This window comes from Pempheris klunzingeri, chromosome 1, assembly GCF_042242105.1.
Source record: "Pempheris klunzingeri isolate RE-2024b chromosome 1, fPemKlu1.hap1, whole genome shotgun sequence".
Taxonomy (NCBI): domain Eukaryota; kingdom Metazoa; phylum Chordata; class Actinopteri; order Acropomatiformes; family Pempheridae; genus Pempheris; species Pempheris klunzingeri.
In genome coordinates this window covers 19,490,940-19,508,047 of record NC_092012.1, presented here as the reverse complement: position 1 = coordinate 19,508,047, position 17,108 = coordinate 19,490,940, and the positions used below count along the sequence as shown (strand labels likewise).

General features: G+C 38.7%; 1 protein-coding gene across 1 annotated transcript in view; it reads right to left on the bottom strand.

Annotated features, from left to right (window-relative positions):
- ush2a (Usher syndrome 2A (autosomal recessive, mild)) overlaps positions 1-17,108 on the bottom strand; it is a 193,679-nt gene that overhangs the window by 121,227 nt on the left and 55,344 nt on the right. The window contains exons 25-29 of the mRNA XM_070832313.1: positions 15,523-15,804; positions 13,863-14,038; positions 13,174-13,321; positions 6,976-7,082; positions 6,423-6,546 (exon numbers count right to left, since the gene is read on the bottom strand). Of these exons, the coding sequence (XP_070688414.1) occupies positions 6,423-6,546; positions 6,976-7,082; positions 13,174-13,321; positions 13,863-14,038; positions 15,523-15,804 (837 nt within the window). The remainder of the gene's footprint in view (positions 1-6,422; positions 6,547-6,975; positions 7,083-13,173; positions 13,322-13,862; positions 14,039-15,522; positions 15,805-17,108) is intronic.

Below are 17,108 nucleotides of genomic sequence, written 5' to 3'. Positions count from 1 at the left end.
ACGTGCTCTACGTGAGATTACAATCACTAACCAGCACAGGTGATGTTAAAATCACCACACCTCCCTTGGAGAAATAAATCCAGTCCGCATGGGGCTTAAGAGTCTTTTTACTTTTGCCAAATATCATCTCATATTAAGATGTAGCACATGGTATCAAAGGTTTGCGTGTTCCATTTCAGTGTAAGACACCAGTGATTTAACAGATAAACTGGGCATACATGTGACAAAATGTGAAAACCCCTTTAGATCTAAGAAGCATGTAACACTTTCTTCTTAAAATTGTCCCATTTCGGCAGTGCACGTGTGCATTGAATACCAACAGTGCACAAAAACCTCAGTTAGTGATTTTTAAACAAGTCTACATGGAAATAGTAGTACTTGGACTTGCATTCTGTACATCAAGGCAGCATCTGTCATTTACATTCATGACCTTGTCACCACAGAGATGAGTGAAGTCATGACAGATACCTGACATTACATTATACCCCTTTAACCTTCTCCTGTGTCACGGCATCTCTCATACCTCCCTTTCTTCCCTACACTTGTAACCTTCCTCTTTTTTTCTTGACCTTTTCATTCTCCATTTCTCCACTGCCTCATCTGAATGTTTTCTCTCCCTGCATCTTCAATTTTCTTTACACCTCTTTCACTCCTTACTCTGCTCCTTCCCATGTATCCTACTTTCCCCACTCTTTTACCTGCTAACTCTGGTGTTGAGGGTTTTCCATTGTAAAACAGACTGCAGATAACATCAAACTGTGCTTTCTATAGTGGACATGGAAGGTACATATTCTATCACAGACAGTACACACTTACAACCAGTCCTGCACAGGGGACAGCCCAACCCTAACACAAACTCACAGGAATTGACAGTGGAGAAGTAGCATAAGTATTATTCCTGCCTCATTAGCACAAGAGTTCATATGCTGTTCATTGCATAGAATACAAAACAGCTGTATGAAATAGTCAGAGACATTAAATGGTGATTATATCCTGGTGTATCTTCATTCAAAGCAATAATGTGCAATATCCTAGACTTTGCTGCAGTGCATTGTGCTTTTGTCCACTGTCTTAAGATAAACCCAGCACTACAGAATGTGATGTCATGCAGTGTTTATGAGGAAACCACTTTGGATAAATTATTCAAGTGGTCCAATCCAAGCCCCACAGTTGCCAAACAGTAGTAATGGTGTGCGATAGTTGAAATAGTTCTTCTGACCTTATTTGAAACGGCAGAGAGGTCAAAGTTGCTATTAATGTAGCTGTATATATGCATGGCCTGAATTGATCTTTGTTTTACAAAGAATTGAACATCTTGTTGAACACTATTGTCATAATAACTGGAAGATATACCAGAAAAGTAGCAATAGACAAATGTTCTTGCTTGCATATCATGTACAGTATGTGTGTTAAACTGTTGTGAAATGGAGAGACACACTGTCAACACATGCTTGACCAAGGTCCAAATGTGCAGCACCTAAGTGACACTGCTCGTGCTCAGCATTACTTCCTTCTGATTTGCCCAAAGGACTTGTGCTACTTCACACTGACAACCACTTTGGAATCATCAACAGACAAACCTGAGCACACATCATGACAGGTGTCTCTGTTACACATACAGCAGAGTACATGAAAGCACACACACACACTCCCTCTCTCTCTCTCTCTCTCTCTCACACAACACACCAGCATGCACTTGTGCACTTGAGTGTGCACACCAAAGCCTCACAGAAACACACATGCTTAATATAGAAACTTTTTCCACAAAAAGCCTCCACTCCTCACAGGTACTACAAATCAATGCCGAATGTTACAGTTGATAAATACTTGATTGGAAAAGAGTAAAGACAATCTAGTCAGTTACAATTACATTAAATTTAAATTTCATGTAGTGTATAATAAAGTTCTTTCAAAACAGCAACTTGTCCTCCCCACAGTAGTCATTTTAAACACTGGCCTAATATTTTCCACATTTAAAAAAGTACACATTACTAGGGCTCCAGGGTTCACTATTCAATGCTCGTAAAAAATGTGAATTCAGTGAGAATAAAAGTCTTGAGCCTCATGAGTGGACCATGGAGGCAACATGTTGATTATGCCCCACAATGCAAAAAACACAACGTTGCTTTTGTTTGAGTAATAGTGGAAAGACCAGAAGTGCTTGAAATTGAACCAAAAGAACCTCATTGGGTTATTAAAATCATCCCCATGGAAGATAATTGTGCTCAACAATTGCAATCTGCTCATTACATATTTCTTTTGCAGTTGTGGAAATTTTGGCCAGGGACCACTACAACAACTTCATCATCCTTAGGTCTCACAGCTAGTGATGTAAAATCATGGCATGTGTAAATCATAGGGAATATTTTACATGTTGTAAAATGGCCAAAACATAAAAGTATGAAAAAGGAATCCTTTCAGAGTCCTTCAGAGACCATAACCTGTGTTGTTTGACAGTGCTGTTGTGTCAAAATCTGAAAGTGATATATTAGTTAATGTACTGTAAAGAATACATTTTATGGCCTAAGTGCATTAAACCAATTATACTCACACCATCAACTCTAGAGCTGTTAAGTCAGAGAGTTATATTATTCAAACTGAGTCTAAAACATAATGAAGGGCTGTTTTAAATGAATAAATAAACAAGTTTATTGGTCATACCAAATGTGCTGACCATCCACCCCCCGCCCATACAGACTTTTTATGTTATATTCCTCAATATGTTACATTAACAAGTAGCAATACTCAGCCATCTTCAGTTTTAAGTCCAATCTTATTTATTAGGTAGTATTGTTTCATGCATTATAGTATTGTTTCTCCTCTCTCTGTCTCAGTAAACAGTGGAGGTTGTGTGCAATCATCTACACAACATAACCTGAATAACTCCAGTCATGTTAGCTCTGTGCTGGCATTAATCAGAGCCTGGCGTATTAATGAGAGCGCGGCAGCTAGCTAATTACACCCATAGATTCTGCACCAGCCCATTAAATATACAAATGACAGAATTAAAGAGCCCAGCCTCTTCTGATTAATCTTTAAATGGGGAAAAACTAATGATGTCTGTGCAAACTTTCCCTTCACACATTTCTCCCCCTCTCCTCTCAACGTCAATGCCTGGCAATCAATCATATTAATTAAGGAAAAATAATTTGTATCATTTAACATTTCCCTCTTTCCTGCTCAGTTTCTGCAGTGGTGCTGCAGCAATGTACTGTATTAGACGTGTCTGGAAATTATCCAAGTCTATTTGTTCCTCCATTCATTTTTTTCTTTTTTTCCCTTAACTATGTTTGTGATGTTTCATCTCTCTTCATTTACTGTGGGATGTAGAAATACATCTGGATTAGTGAAAATATGAGCAGGCTATCATCATTCCAATCAGCCCATTTCAGGCTCAAATACTGAAGAACTACAAATCAGGTGCAAGGACTACATATATATACATATATATATATATATATATATATATATATATATATATATATATATATATATATATACATACATATATATATATATGTATATACATATATATAGTATCCATTTAAATTATTTTACAAAGAATATCATACTCCATCGTAGTCCTTAATTCAAAGATGAACAAGGAGAGTAGAAAGTCACTTTGTAGGGCTTTGGATACAGAAGCATTACAGATAAGATGAATGGACTAACATGCATTTATGGAAACAAGCACTTACAGGGTACTCATAATCACAGCATGATTGCATATAGTTATAATCCTGTTTTATCTAAAGTAAGATTCAGTGTGGTAAATATTGACCTCTAGTGCCCTAAATTCATTCAGCATTAAGACGCATCATTAATCATAAGTGAGCAGACTTATCATTTATGGAAACATCCATTTCTATCACAATAATTGCACATGGAAAACAACCTATTTGACTAAAATAATTTAAGTAAAGTGGCCATAAAATTACAGGTGAAAGGGCAAATATCATGTGATTTTACATGGTAAATCTTAATCTTAACTAAGATTGAGCTAAAATGAGCTCTGCTCATAGATGCGCCCTTAATTCACATGCTTAGGAAATGAGAAAGTGCGCTGCAAGAACCTGAAAGAACGATTTATGGAAACAAATGATTAAAATCCTAGAATGGTGCATAATGTTAATGGATTAAAATGATGATCTGCTGTTTCCTACAGAAAGCCCATCAGGATCATCTGAGGCATCAGTGATCCTGTTGAAAAAATAAAAACCTTCTATGTCAAATTATCTCTAAACACAAAAAAAAACATTTTCCAAACAATGTATGATCAAAGTTATTGTGTGATATTTTCCAAATGAAATATGCAGTCTTACAATGTAAAATCTGACCAAAGATAAGACTTTACAAAGATTAGACCCATGTAAAACATTTACAGTTGTCATTGTTGGAGTTACTAGGTTTCCACAAGACATCAACGATTGACGAGTCTCTCCTCTGTGATCAATTGACTCTCGAGGGGGCATTACACTGCATTACATTCATAATCCAATTTGGCTTTGATTTGTTCGCTGTTCCATGCGCTTCGATGGGAATAATTGTCTGTAGATGATGCTATTAGTATTGATGGTTGTAAAAGGGCGATGGTTTGAGGACTGCCGACACATTCATGGTCCAGAATAGATCCGGTCTGAAAGTGATTGTCTGATCCATTACCTTTATGAAGGAGGAGAGTGGAGGAGATGAGAAGCACCCCTTCATAGCAAAAATCTTCATCTATTTACTGGCAGTATTCAGACACATGTATTTACCTTTGAGCTGAAGGAGCACGGATAAGGTCAAAAATCATCATTTGTTGTTCAGAGAGGGCACCACGAGTAAAGATAAATAGTATGAGGTCAGACAGTTGTAACAATACCCTGAAATGGGTCTTTACTGCATTAACACACTGTCACACCATTCAGCCCCAAAATAATACAGAGGAAATTATAACATCAAGAGTTATCAGTTAATTTGGAATAAAAAAACACATGGAAGTAAGTTTGTAGAGGACAAAGTGTTCAGAGAGGTGAAATAATTATGGCAAAGATAAATCTGATCTGCGGCCTTCAAAAATCATAATCCAGAAAAGGTTTGTTTAGTGTGCGTGCTCTGTTTTAGCCACATCCATACACATAGGCTGCTCTTATCCATGAGAACACACAAGTTAAGAGGACACTAGAAGAGGTGAACACACAATCATTTATATATATAATCTCAAAGTAAATAATAAAAGATTTTCTGATAATTAAGTTTTTGTTGAAATGGAATGTAATTAAAGATTTGTATGCTCTACGTAAAACGATGAGCATGTCCATATAAAACAAATACAATCAAGAAAATGACAAGTGTGGGCCATGCGGAAGCCTGGTTATGTTGAATGACTGATTGATTGCCCAACAAAACAGAATCGAACAGATTCTGAATTACAAAAAACATGGTAAAAATATGGTTTGCTTTCACCTCTGATCAAAATTACAAAATCAGTCATACTCTTATTCTAATAAACAGATAAGTTTAGATTATTATTGCAATTTGAAAATCTTTTAGGGAGGCTTGCCTCTCCATATATACATTACATTCATTTTTTGATTCTTGCAGTGATCACTCCTGTTCCTCTATTTTTGTCAACTTGTTTCTACCTTCTTTTGATTCGAAATTCTCTTTTCCTACCTTCCCATCTCAAAGACCACTTACAGGTCACTCAAATCCTGTGAGCTTCCATATTTCAGTTATAAAATGAACACTACATGGATTCCTACTTTGTGAGTGGCAAACATATTTGGGTTTTTAGATGAAACAAGATTGTGTGACCATCACAGAGAGCTTTGTTGACTCAACTACAGTTGATCGTTGTCCCATATGGATTACAGATGACAACTTTCAGCTGCACAAAGTCAGGAGTTTGCCACCAGTTTTAGAAAACAGTTTTTCCCACAGATGTTAATTTTAAGTTTTAATATGGCTTGGGTTTAACTATGACCCAAATTTAATCATTGTGTCCATACAGCAAGACATAACTGGTGATACAAGGTTTGTGCAGGACAGTGAAGTAATCTCAAGTGGCATCGAAGAGCTTTGCCCGCTCAAATCCCACTGATTAGTATCAGCAGTCATTAATTATGAGCGTCAGACTGGGTGATGTTCTCAGATGAAGCAGAACATGTTTGGCTGTGCAGCTCAACCCTCTAATGATGCTGGTAAACAGAAAGATAATTGTCCTTTAAGATGATTGGGGAAGTCATTTTAAAGGAATGTCACTAGGAGAGTGTGAGACTGCAATGTGATCACTGAACAACACAAAAACATACCAACAAAAAAGGCATGTCGGTACGCATGTGCACACTTACTCACATTGCACAGTATATAGGAATGCAGACGGACATGCCATCCATTTTTTGATGCACATCTGCATGTTCTTTGATGTAATTTCTTACCTGTGAAGTCAGTGTTGACAGGAAGGGTGTCACTGGGAAACTTGTAGTAACTGTTTCCTGAGAATCTGGTTCCTCTGACAACAGGACTGTGTGGGTCAGATAGCGAGACGTCTGTCCTCTCCACCTAGAGAAATAAAAGTCATATATAATAATATGAACATTAACAAGAAGAATATAACACTATAAAACCAGTACCTATTCTAGGAAAATCAGCCACTGCTGTCAAAACTTACTTTGTTACTTCGTTCAACCTCTGCTAAATATATACACCATCAGTAATTGCGATTCATCCTATGGATACCATGCATTGAATGCCTGTACAAACTTATAAATAGCAATCCATCCAATAGTTGTTATCTAATAGTCATCTAATAGATCTGGGCCAAAGTGGTGGACCGACACACAGACCAACCAACCTAAAATAGTGCCAGAGACATACTGTATGTCTGTGTATGGGTATGAATATCTTGTCAAAACACACACACATAATAAAAGGAATCAAAAAACAATGCCGAATGCCATATATTGTATGTAAGTCAGTGCTCTAACAGACCTGGTATAGTGGGTGTGGTCCATTGAGTTGGGCTGGAGGATCCCAGTCTATCTCAACAGTGGTTTCATTTACTGGATGTAATCGAGGTGGAGACAGACCTGTTGGAGCTGAGGGGAGAAAATGACAGTGAATGCAAACTCACAGCAAATAAGAACTTTCCTAGTGTTTCAATCAGATTTTCACGAGATGGATTTGTTAGCTGCCTTCACAACACAGTGTTTTGTTTGTTAAATGTATCTAAAATGTGAGCATATATAAACACTAGAGCAATATACCACACCTACCATACTTCGGATGTTGTGGTTGTATTCATTAATAAAATGATTTTGTGGTCCTGATCCTGTGTTATTTTCTTCAGTAGAAACATGTCTGTAGCTCATTTCTGTCATACCTGCTGTATGTCTAGACTGTACGAAAGTCACACTTTCATTTAACAGAGGGTCAATTTAATTTCCTTCTCTCACTTTAGATGTTAAATTAAATGTCCCTTTGAAACACACTGGGAGCTGCTGGAGCCACAGCTTCAACGTGTATCATAAATAAATCAACTGGAGGCTGGCTGATATGGTGAGAAGAGATGTATAAGAATGGACAGAGAAACATAGTAAGTGATGGACTGGTGTGGAGATGGGAAACATGTGTGCGCATTAAGTGTCATTCCATCGTTGTGTTTCTGTGTGTGTGTGTTTCAGTAATGGCCTAAATGGTCTGGGGTAGGAGTAAATTAGCTCTCAGTGACACACATGTGGACCATCTTTAGTGTGAGCTCTAATAGAGCTCTTAAAAGGGAAGTGGACAGCTTGTCTTAGGCGGCTCATCTTGGCACATCAAACCATAAATTACTGCCAATCGATAGCTTACCAGTCTATTGAAATTGAGCTATGGTGACATTTAGAACACTGACTGTGCCACACACACACACACACACACACACACACACACACACACACACACACACACAGTATCTCAAACAGTGGTGTACTTCTTTGATGTGTGAAGTGCTAGAAAACAAATTATTGTTTTTGGTTTAGCCCAAGTCATGATTTTCTTTACTTCCCCAAAGAGAGAAGGACAGGTAAAGAAGGAATCTGTGGCCTCAGGCCATCCATACAGAAGAGGAAACTGCGGGAACTGGTGTATTAGACATCAGAAGTGGGTCAGAATCTGATGGGTCAATAAAAACGGTGCAACTCCAGCTAGTCTAAACATGTATGCATGTGGCAAACACCTCATGGCAGGTTAGTTAATGATGATACAGTCAACAGTTAATGTTAGCCTGTAACAAAAAGGTTAAATTAACTAACAGCTAATGATAACTCATTATCACTGCCTTGAAACACAGATACCAAGTATCATCTGCATCTACCTGTTATTTTATGTAATGATAATCAACATAATAATCCAAGTTCAAAGTTTGTCTAAATCTTGCAATTGTACCATGACAATAAAATTATAAAGAATCAAATTCATCGTAGATTAAATTAAGCAATGGATTTAAAGCATTGTTCATTACCAACTATTGCAACAATACATACAGTGGGTCATTGGATGGGGTCGTCAGTCCACCTTGATGGAGGCAGACTGAAAGGACATTATTCACCCTCTATTTCTTTTTTTCTCTCTATGTAACAGCTATGATTGTTGATCAGCTCCTAAAAGCTAATATTCTTATGTCGTGCTATTAAACTGGCAAAAATCTCAGAGTTTGTACTTAACAGTCAAATTAGAGTGTCTGCTTTCACCCAAAAAAGGGCGGGGTCATATGCCAGGGATTGGCTTGGATTGGCTGCTCCCATCTATTAGATGCCGATGGTTAGAAAGTAGACAGGTAGAAGAAACTGCAAAAATGTGATTTCAAGATTGCAGAAGAGAATTTGGTATGGCATTGAATTTCTAAAATGGGAAGTCTTTGTAAGTGACCGTCAGTTGGAGACAGTTGTCTTGTGGACAAGTATCTGTACATGAGGCAGCAAAAGCCTTCTAAATGCATCAGAGGGCAGGCCAGATTTCCTGGGCTTCTGAGTGAAACCCAGCGGCAAAATGACCCACGCTCCGCTGGTTTTGAGGTTTGATCAAACTGGACTGACCTCAGTGAACTGGAGTGTCTGACTGTGAGTGCAATGTTACAGGAGGAATTATAACTGATTCACCCGCTCTGGAGGAGCTATTGTCACCTATGATGGCTCCTGCAATAAGTTAACACTCAGGAGTGTATGTACTTTATTTCACAAAGATTAATTAATTAGTCGAGAATTAAAATGACAAGGAAACAAGGAAACATAGATGTCTTCTCATTCCAGATTACTCCAACTCCCTTTCTATAGTTGTGGTGGAGATGAGAAGATTTTCATGGTAGAAAAAAAATTCATAGTACTTCTAGTTCTTCAGACTGCACTTTTGTGTCTGTGTTTGACTAGTGAATAGTTAAAAATGTAAGTGGCATTGAATAAGCAAGAACCCTTTTTATAAGCACAGTTATTCTTATGTTGCATGTATGAACATTCACCAATTTTCTTATAGCTAAAGTTTAAATGGGTTTTAAAGCGTTACGGAAAAAAACGAATACTCTTTTATGGTAAAATTACAAAAATATCATTGCATGATTGCATCTTTTAAAACTGCTGCACTACTATGTACCAGTCTGTGGAACACCTGTCTCTTTATCCTGTGTGCAATGACAGAAGACGTCATTCCTCCATTAACTCATTTTCTTTGCTCACTTAATCATTTACAGCATTAGTAGAGAAGCAGGCAACTATCTGTAACTAGTGCCCCAAACATACTGGGTAGAGGGCACCACGGATCGGTCACAAGTTCACCACAGAATAAAAATTGGACCACAACCTTCTACACACCACTGTTGCATATTAGGAAAAACTTCGACATACTTCAACGGACAGACAAGCGTGTGTGTATCTGTGTGTTTATGTTTGAAGGAGTGTATTGTGTCACACGAGACAGCTTTCCACCCTGGTGATCAGTGGGATTCTAATGTGCTCACCTGTATTCTTTGTGTGTCGTGTATTCATTTATTGTATCTGCTTGTTAATTCACTGAAATGTACTTAACACTATGACACATTCAGTTTGACGAAAGCCACCTGCCTTATCATAAGTATGCTCAAACACACACACACACACACACACACAAGGTTAACAGTCCACCAGAAAGGTTAATTTTAGCTGCCGACATGGTAATGAAGCAGCTAAATCATGGGCCAGCTCCCAGGAGCAATTGAGCATGTGTGTGTTTTCTGTTTTTACAGCGACTGACATGTCTTAACAGGCTCTTAGCGTACAGTTACACCACACACACAAGCACACCACTTATTGACATGGCGATCCCTTGCCATGCATATTTCTCTCCTCAAGAAGGGCCTCAGGCCAATTATGCGTAAATCAATAAAGTTCCTGTTCTGTTGAGTGGTGTTACAGTGTGAGTGTGTATGTGTGTATGTCTCTCTGTGTGTATGTCTTGTAGAACAAGTCTTTATGGATGTAGGATACATAAAACATCACCATCAGCCCCTGATTAGCCACTCACTTTACGCCGTGATCGATAACTTTGTGGAAAGACACACACATTGAAACAATCGCCAATGCATCCGCACACATTGACAGAGAGCTCTTTCGTTGTGTCGTTACGTCTGTCTCAGTATGCACGCTAATGTTCAGTCATGTGCTTTGGTGTAACTCCAGTGGTTTCGCAGATGCTGTCGGCTCACTTACAGCAGATGGTAGCTGACTCTAATGGCCCAGCCTTACGTGTGGTAGATTTATCAGTGCATCACTACCACACTCAACAACACCTTACCAGGTGTAACACTTAATGTGAGGATCATTTCTTCCACTAACAGTCTCATTCAGGAGATATCACAATATTGATTTCATGTAATCTGTTATCATAAGACCAGATTTAAATAACTTCTTGATATATTTTGGCCAAATCCACTGAAGTATTAAGTTGTTCTTCAAATCTTTTTAAGACTTCAGATGTTTTTTTTAAGACTAACGTTGGTTTGGATTTCTCTCACCAGGGTAAGATGCAAAGTATAAAGAGATCTGGGTTTCTCTAGAAAAGAACAAATATTGATGATTGCAGCTCATTTGTTCTCTACTGTTAATACGTTAGGGGGAAAAAAGGGAAAATATTTTCTGTAAACTTCCAACATGTAAGGGGTCCGCAAAGGGACATGGAAGGGAGAAAAAATTAAATTCCACGTTAACTTTTGCAAGATCTCGCACAACTTTTTCATTTAGGTCAATGTCCTTTTTTTGGCACAATGTAAACAAGCACAACAATGGAGCACACACACACTCATGGGAGAGTGTAGAATTGTATTTTGAGACTGACTTCAAATGTAAAGACATTAAATCAGTGCTTCGCAGTAGGCGTGGCTTTGACATAAATGATAGACACCTGAGGACGATACTTCAAGGGGACACTATTGTTGCAAAGCGTGCTCTGACCTGGTGGTCCTGGTTGAATTCATTGGCAACCAACTCCAGTACTCTGGACAACTTCTTTGGTACCAGTGGATGTATGTTTATGAGAACTTGGACTACGTGTGAGGAAAGAGGATGTGTGCTTGGTGTTGAAGGAGCTGGATCCCAGAGGAGTGTCATTAAGGCAAGCAAAACATCTCAGGCGACTGAACAACTTCTCAAAAGGGCCGTACTCCATCTGGCACCTCTCCCGCGGATGTGTGCTCCGTTGTTGTGGTTGCCTCCATAGTGCCAAACTGATCCGGAAGTACACTGATCTAAATTAATAAGCTTTGCAGGGTCTTGCAGAAGTATATCTTCTTTTTCTTTTTCAACCTTCCCTTTTTTCACTGCCTTTCTTTAAACGAATGAGAAAAAGTGATACAGTGGAGCTACAACAGAAGCTCAACACCCATTGGAGTAGCTCACGCTATGCAAATTGTTTTGAGATTAAAAAAAAATCTGCCAAACGGCATATGCCATTATCATTTCTTATAGTTGAAACAAGGGACATCTTTGGCATTGGATGAAACAAAATGGTTGCAACAGATGTGGCTGTTAAAAATACATTCAAAAAGTCAACTGGGTACAATAAGCCATATTGTATTGTACTGTATTACAGTCAAGAGAAGTCTTTGGAATCACTTGAAATAAACATTGTCACTGTGTCAACAGATGTAGCCATTAAAAATACATTTAAAAAGTCCACCGATTACAATATGAAGTATCATTCATCACAATAAACACACGGAAGGACTTTTTTTTAGAATTGTATGAAATGAAAATATTCGCTATGTCAACAGATGTAGCTGTTTAGAGAACATTCAAAAGCTCAAATCCCTGAGCAAGTATTTATAGATGAAAGGTTTTTTTCACAACCACTCAGTGCACCCATTGTCTACTCACCTAAAGGGATAAACAAAACAAAACAGGAAAAAAAAACATAAAATGAGCAGTAAGAATAGAGACCATGAATGAACAGATGGAAAAGTGTGTTGGAGGGTCAAGAGTGCGTGTGTGCTCAATATGTATATTGCAGAGTGATTCATGTTCCTCTGCTGCCATGTGCTATTTTGTGTTCAAGTGAAAGTGGCGGGTAGAGACAGAAGAGAGGATTGATCCAGTGAAATAGTCAGAAAGCAACAGACTGTCAGAGAGAAACAGACTGACAAAGACACTGAATAAAAATTGTTGTGTGTGTCTATGTAATCCTGCACTGATCAATTAGTGCTCATCTTAGTCTGGTAGATTTGTGCCTGAGTTATTAAATACAGCTAATTCATTCTACTTCCATAATGGTTATAAATCTAAAAGAGAGAGAGGAGAGAGAGAGACACTGTACAGCAGGACATGTGTGCTACGCCACATTTTTCTCCTTGTAATTAACAGTAAATTGTTTTTACTGCCACGCACCATTAATATCCCCTCTGGTTAACACAGGCAATGCTGTCGTCACTCAAGTACAGACTGACTGACTGTGTGCTTTTCGAGGCATGTGTGCATACGTCAGAGGCCCATGGTGCAGTTGTTATGAAGAGAATACCACACACACTTTAATGATTCAATACTACAGTCATTATGTAACTGAACTGCGATCATGAATTTCTAAATCTGTATGTTTGGTTTCTATAGAACTGCTCATTGTTGTGATGCCGTGTGTACATCATGTTTGTTTGAATCTATGTGTGTTTGTGTGCATATCCTTTTATTTTACCTGCTGGTAGGGTCCGTCCTGTGCTCGGCAGACTGGTAATGCAACCAGACTTTGTGCAAAGTGTAACAGTGAAGTTGTATGTTTGGTAAGGCTTCAATCCTTTCACTAAATAAACCGGCGGTGACGATGGTCCCACACTATGCAAGACCTGAGAAAGAGAGATAAAGTTGGAATTAAAATCTAAAGTGACAAATCAAATGTTTCACTTAAATAGGGAGAATAAAGCTATGGCAGAAAAGAGAAGAGAAACAGAAGAAAGACGTGCTGGTTATATACACTGACAAACTTTGTACACACTCACATACACTCTGACGGTGTATGTATGTAGTAGCTGCTGACATGAGCTGACAACCCATAAAAAGCACAGTTAATTCTTTGGTAATTGTGACCTTGAGACCACCGCAATTCATTAAATAGTCTGGCCAGTAAAAAGTGTTTGGGTCACCATTCTGCTTCTAAAACTTTTCTGCTGCTGCAGGAAGGAACATTTTCTACACAGTAAAAACATAGTGAAACATCTGCGGTACTGAGGATGAGCTAATCCAACAGCATTTACCTAAAAAAGAATTACGATAGAGCCTTTCTACCTTGACCTCTAGCCATTTGCATTATTATCGCTCAATTCAAGGCTGCAGGTAAGCCTCTTGTTTTTTCTGCACTCATTATGTATATGGGTGTATATGTCTTACCTGATTAACAACTGGCGGAGCATAGGGATTGTTAGTCTGTTCAGTAAGCAAGTTGACCCTATATTCTGTGACCTGCCCTCTGGCGATGATCCCTTGACCCTCAGCAGAGCTCCACACAACTTTGAGACTGGTGGATGACACTGCAGACACTTCTGGAGGAGCTATAAACTCTGGAACTGGAAACATGGCCACACAAATATACACGTGTAAATGTACACATCACACACTACGAGGGGGAGTACTATGCAATAACTGTGAAAGAATGTGTGTGATAACATGCCATTTTTGTGTTGTCATTTTGTCATATGGTTTTATGTCACAAGCTGAATTCTGTATATTTAGATTAGCTTTTTGTTCAAAACCAGTGCAAAGTAGTGAGTCTAAAAGGACACATTTGTCTCTTAGATTGCTTGCATCTGAAGTAAAACCTCCTTATCTCTGAGATGTAAAGGTGTTGACTGCTGAGGGTAATTTCTTAATATTTTGGTAAAGGTTTCCTGTGACTGCCACCTTGTGAATTAAAAAGGAACCTTTTACAGTAAGTTAATTAAAAATAAAATACAAATTTACACAGAAAGACATACATTACAACCGAGACCGAGTGGTTATTCTGTGGATTTAATGGATTTAAGTGTTCCTCGCTTCTATGGTTGTGAGAGCCACTATTACACGACAGATTAGAGAGAAGGATTCTTTTATTCCACTGTTGATGGCATCTAGCTGTGAAATATGCTGTGAAATGCGATTCATGGCAGACATAACCACAGTCATATTCTTTCTTTCACAGCACATGTATGCGCGCACACACTCCACGTTTAAAATGGTGTTATCATATGCTTGTTATCCAGACACATAGCTTAGAGTGATGTTGGAGGCAATCGTTTAGTCCTAATGAGCCATATCATCTATTTGAAATTCAAATACCTTAATGAGTTTCCCCTCCCCCACATGCAGTTTGTATTTCCTTCCTCCCCTCCTTTCTCGACATTCCTCCTGACAAATGCTTGTGTTTTTTATTTAATGCAATTTATTTTTTTATTACACTCATCAGCACAGTTCTCTGGTAGGCAGTGTTCAGCCCAAACAGTATTACATTATTTCTGCATACAACTACAACTTCTTCTGCTTGAGGACTAGAGTTTTCAAAAGCCATTTCTAGTCATTTCTACTACTTACTCAATTGCCTACCTCCCTCACTACAAAACAACAACCACAGCTGACTAGATTTACATTAGAGGAAGCAAAATTTAGGCCATAACTTCCAATGTTAAGAAAAATATGTTTAGTTTAAATTTTGAAAAGAGGTCTTAGGAGTTTTGGAATGGGAATATGGATGCAGTGTGGGGGTTTTTATGGGGCCAGCATGTAATGGCCACGAGAGAAGCTCCAATTTAGAAAATGGTGGTAGCCATGGTCGTTGCAAATTGGCAATGAGTCTACGAGATCTGTTAATGACACCTGAACAAAAAGATATCATCCATGGGGAAAGCCCCCTTTCTGTTGGTAAAAGATTATTTAAAATATCAACACAGCCCATCTCTATCATAGCTACCACCATGAACTAAAATTTGAACTGTAACTTGATCATTTCACTGAACTGAGATACACTGCATGACTGAATAACAAATAATGACAATACATGTAGGCAAGCTATACAAACCTCCCTCCATGGTGTGTGCTGTGGTCCATCCTGACGTGACATTTCCTGCAATATTGATGCTCACAACTCTAATCTGATAGGTGGAAAACGCCTGCAGATCAGCTATAATGGTACTGCTCTCAGGGGGTAAGATTGTGCTCCTGTTGGTCAGCTGTGCTTCTGGGGATGCACTTGGATCCAGCCAACCAGAGCTGATGAACACACTCTTCTCAACAGCAGGGCTTGAAAGGTTCTGTGGTTCCATTGGTCCACGTTGAAAGACCTCATACCTTGTGATAACACCTGTACAGAAAGCCAAAATGAACAGGGGTGAGTGTGCAAGAGATTAGGACTGATGGCCTCAATGAAGGAACTCCTCAATAAACACTTATTACTCAAATTAAATCAGGAAGACACCATTTGTGGCTACAGGAATTGTCAGGCAAACACTGCACCAGTTTTCTTTTATTGGGTTAGTGCCCCTGTGCCAAATCAGCCTGTTTATGATAAAAGAATCAAAGCATCAAGTGTGCATTAGAAACGGTAGCTCTGCTTAATATTCATCCCTTCTGGCAACAGGATCCTAAAATTTATACTTTTTTGTTCAATACAGTGATGTTATTTTGAGAAAACTCTAACACCACAAATAATGAGAAAGCCCTGGCCAGTGTTTGGCCAGTAGTAGAAAACAGGCTGATAATGATTAAGTCCTGACTAGTCCTGTTTAGCTCTCTGGTGGGAACCAGGCTATTGTCCTAATCTCTCATGCTCTATTCCACTTGTTAATAGGAAAATGACAGAGCTGGGTTAGAATGAGGACAGAGCAGGCAGCACCAGAATACAATAAGAGACTTACAGACCCACTATGGAATGGATGAGTGTCCAAATGTTGTTATAAGTATTAAATATGAATAAAATCAAATAATATTGAGAGGCTTAATGTGGAATCTTTTTACCCTGCTCTCTCTGTATCCTTTTCCTTCCATTTACAGTACACCCATGCCAGCCTTTATTGCTTATACTCACATTATTTTCTTTTCAAGCTGGTCTTCAATCCTCATGTAAAAGCTGTAAACTAGCTAACAGTTAACCCTCTTGGTTACTTAAGAGAACTACTGACAATCCGCTCTACTAATATATCAAATGTTGGAAAATGGACAGTAAATAGTGAATCTTGCATTATCAAGTAATTTATGTGATTTTGCTGATAGGTCTGTTCTTCCAAAAGTCCATGCAAGGCCAACAACCATCAATAATGTTACACTGATTAGAGCAATAGCACTTTCACACCGGCAGGGCTCCGTGCCGGTTCCGGTTGTACGTAATTTTGAACCGGCCGGCGCATTCAAACTGAAAAAGAATTGGTTCGGAACCTGAAACGTTGGTTCTCAGGTGGAACCAAAAAATAGTTGGTTCTTCCTCGCGAACCGTGACATCATCAGTGGGCGTGTCAACGAAAATTTGCCGATAATCCATGCGATTCGCCATTTTGCCGGTGTTGTGTTTACTTCCGCCTGAGTAACGCGGAGTAACGTCCTCCCACTTTGGTTCCGCTTAAACTGGTGTGAACACGGGCTGGTTCGCCAGAAAGCACCATGGTTCTGAGA